The 3,784-nt window shown below is 46.1% G+C and overlaps 1 protein-coding gene across 1 annotated transcript; it reads right to left on the reverse strand.

Annotated features, from left to right (window-relative positions):
- Positions 1-565: 565 nt before the first annotated feature.
- LOC124663261 lies at positions 566-2,772 on the reverse strand. The gene is made up of 2 exons (XM_047200981.1): positions 2,675-2,772; positions 566-2,006 (listed from the first exon to the last, which is right to left on the reverse strand). The coding sequence occupies exons 1-2, from the start codon at positions 2,770-2,772 to the stop codon at positions 800-802; spliced, it is 1,305 nt and encodes a 434-aa protein (XP_047056937.1). The 3' UTR covers positions 566-799.
- Between the last annotated feature and the right edge of the window lie 1,012 nt (positions 2,773-3,784).

Below are 3,784 nucleotides of genomic sequence, written 5' to 3' on the forward strand. Positions count from 1 at the left end.
CACCTACTTCCAGGCGAAGTACGATATGGAGATGCGCAACACCGTCTGCCTCGTCGACGGGCCGAACAGCTGGAACAGGGAGAGACGATGACATATACAACTTCCACCAGTACTACGACGCCTCCGGCCACCGCAAGTACTTCTAGATTAGGTTTAGTTTAATTTTAGTCGAATCTCGTTCGAATCTATGTAATATATGTCAAGTTTGGATGACTTTAATCGAATCTCGCTCAAGTTTTAAATTTTCGAAATTTTGTTTGGGGGACGTAACTGCAAACGCGGTACGAACAAAACACGTCCTCCAAACGCACAATCCGGCGCCATTTTAGGGATGCGATAACACGTCCGGTTCTGTTGCATCTGGAACGGCGGAATTCAGCAGGAACTTTGAAAAGACATGCACCGCCACAAATTGCATGCATGTTGTTACACTCACCAGACAATCACGACGAAGCACCATCCAGTTATGATGGAGCAGAAAAGCAATATACGCAGTCATCAGTCATCTTTCGGGGACTGCGAAACCGACACTAAAGCGAAACACACATCATAAAGCACTATTAGGGAGCACAAAAGCAACGGTTTGGTTAATTACTTCATGGTTAGGGATGAAGCATCATTCACTCAGGATGGATCAAAGAAGCAACAGTTTCGATTTGGAAAAATTACTTCAATCTTTTCATCTTTCTATTGCAACTAAACTGACTCACAAAGTCACAAGCAATAGATTAGCACCATCAGGGAGCTGAGCTTCAGCAACTTGGGTGCAGACTCTGGCTGAAAGCAGGAATTTTTCCATCTAAGTTTGCTGCCTCGGGATCACCCAGAGGGGCTGCATGCCCTTCCTGAATATACCCGTCCACATTCCGTTTCCGGTGCGACAACAATATAACTCTTCTTCCATGTGTCGAGATGCCTCACCCAACTGGATCGCGAACCAAGGCTGTGTGGAGTCTTTGAATGAGCCTGCAACATATAAGTAGTTGCTCTTTCCACCCCACCTTTCAGGGTTCATGCCAGCAAAGGTAGGGCTCCTCATATCAGTGCCAACAAAGAGAGCCCAGTTTTCCAACTTGTCCACTTTCACCAACATGGCAGGCTTAACTGATAAGTCGAGACGAAAGACCTCAAATCTGGCACGCGTGTGACCATAGTCTAGTATGAGCGTAACCACGAGGAGCATGTCACCACACACAACTAGCCATGGCTGATAATGGACACCCATAACTTTGTTGGATTCCCATTGAGATGCTACTGCTACATCCTCGACACAGGGTTGTTGCCCCAAGTGCACACTACAGATCCTCCTTAGAGAGTTCATGGCAAAGATCTGACCTTGGAAGACCACAATCTGACAGATATTTTCATCACAAAGACAATGCTCCGACCAAGCATGGCTTCCAACTCGCCACTGGAACAGGGAGAACTTGGTGCAAACTAGCAGATGTGTGTTGGGCAATGAGAGAGGTGCGGTGAGGACGGCACAGTCAATGACACTCTTGTACGGGTATGGTAATTCGGGTGGTCTAATTTTAGCACCGGTAATCACATCGACAAGGAGGCATTGTTCCCTGCTGGAAAAGATGAGATAACCCTGCGAGCATCCTACAAAGTCCATGTTATCCAGGAATGTATGATACATGCGCGCTGCACAGCGAATTGAGGATGATGGATTGGTAGGATCAATGAGCTGCCATTTGGTTTTGGAGAAATTATCATCATACGGGTAATAGGGAGAGGGCAACCTATCAGGTTGGAGGACAAGAAAGGGGAAGGCAACCTTAAATTTTGCTGGGTAGGAGGAGAAGGCTGCACGCCAAGAACGACAAGTACTGGCAAATCTGAGAAGGTCATGGTAGGAGGTGAATAGACCAATGATCTCATGGAGAAGGCTGTCTAGTAGTTCTGCCCAATCTACGGGTGCACAAATGGCGGAGGAGATGGAGACTGGGGCATTGCAAGCCTTCTCAGAGGAGCTTTTACTGCCTTTCACAACACCAACTTCCCTGTCAACACACAATAAATCGAGATCAACAAACTAGAAGCATCAAGCAAGAACATAAGAAATGGAAATAGCAACTGCTCAACTGCTAGAAATATGGCAAGATGTGTTATCCTTAGGGTGTTAATTAGAAAGAAAAAAAATGCACTGATTACAGGTAGGCATGGTTAGTCATCTCTGTTTTATTATGGTCAGCACCAGTTAAAGGATCAAATGTGCTAAAACTGAATTTTTATAACACACCCGCATCATTTGTATTCAGAAAATTTAAGCAACATAAGACAAACATTTATCTCGAAAATTCACCCATTGTCTACTGAACATTTAATAAAGACTATAGCATGTGAACCGATTCGTCAGGTGCTAGGACGACATTCATCTGGCGTATTCGACAAGGCAAACTGATGATGGGAAATAAAGGATTCCGGAACCACATTCACAAGCTATATGAGTTGCAGAAAAAGAACACGCTACTTGATGCAATCAGCAAGGTATCGCCCGGAGCCGCCCAAGCCAATCAAAGCATATGACCATCAATTCATCTACTTCTTGATGCAATTGCGTTGCGAAATCGAGCAAGCCCTCAAGCGTGCGAACACATCAGAGATTACGGGAGCGTACGGCTAGGGTTTGAACCAGACGAGCGGCCGGCGTGTAGGATGCGTTGCTTACCTTTGAACGGACAAGTTCGGTGGTGGAGGACTCTGAGCATTCGGCCGCGAGGAAGCCTCCGCCGCCGCCGGTGACCGCCTCGCGCTGCTGCTGGCCATTGCTGCTCCCGAGACCCGACCGGCTTCCTCACGCAGCCCGCTATCTCCACTAAATCATGGGCCTATTTTGACTGAACCGTAGGAATTTTGTGGATCTGGGCTAGCCCAGTTAGAAACTCGTTAAAGCCCCAACCATGACACCTCGGCTTCGTACGTAAATATGAAACTGTTGTTTTTCATGATTTACATATTCCAAATCTTGTAAAACAGAGTTTAATGAACTGTAACATGTTCTAAATATAGAACTGGCACCAAATACGCAAGTAAGAACATGCACTACAAAAATGACAGCACGAAAATACCAAATTTTCAAAGAATATGTCACTGAAATTCAATGTCTTGTGCACGAGAAAAATAAGCCGGAGCATAGCGGGTTATTATTAGCACGCTCCCCGAAGAGCTGACCTTACGCGCCAACCCTTTCATCTGGGTCTCCCCTTACACAAACGAGATGACAAAAATTCCTGCCTTTGTCTCTGTCTCTTGAGGCCTCATTCGGTAGAGGTGGTACATAGTGTATTTCAGGGTAATACCCATGCCTGCAGCTGCCTTTTTCACTTGAGTCTTCGAAGCATACAACCATACACAAGCATGCAAGGGGCAGAAACTAAGTGCTCGCGAAGGTCGTGAAATGTGGGATGTTAATGTTTTAATTTCACCCCAATCCGACGTGTTTCTCAAGTGTATTGGGTTTGAGTAGGCCCGAAACTGGTCTACCGAACGCCTTGGCCATCGTGTCCAATGGATTCAAAGTGGGCCAGGTGGGATTAGACACGTCAAGCGCGATCAAACCACCTGCTACTGAACGAGGCCTGAATGGTTGGGCTCTGTTAGTCTGTTGGACGGATCGAAAACTAATACATGCATCGACGATGGAAATAATCGATTGGGAAAGAAGAACCGGCACCGGGTCTAGACAAAGCCAGACTGCTAAAGCACTATGGTCTATGGGTGAACCGATCTCAACGATGAATCAGATGCAAAAAAAAGTTTTGGCTGCAGCAGAAAAGAT

This window comes from Lolium rigidum, chromosome 6 (genome assembly GCF_022539505.1).
Source record: "Lolium rigidum isolate FL_2022 chromosome 6, APGP_CSIRO_Lrig_0.1, whole genome shotgun sequence".
NCBI classification, from domain to species: Eukaryota; Viridiplantae; Streptophyta; class Magnoliopsida; order Poales; family Poaceae; genus Lolium; species Lolium rigidum.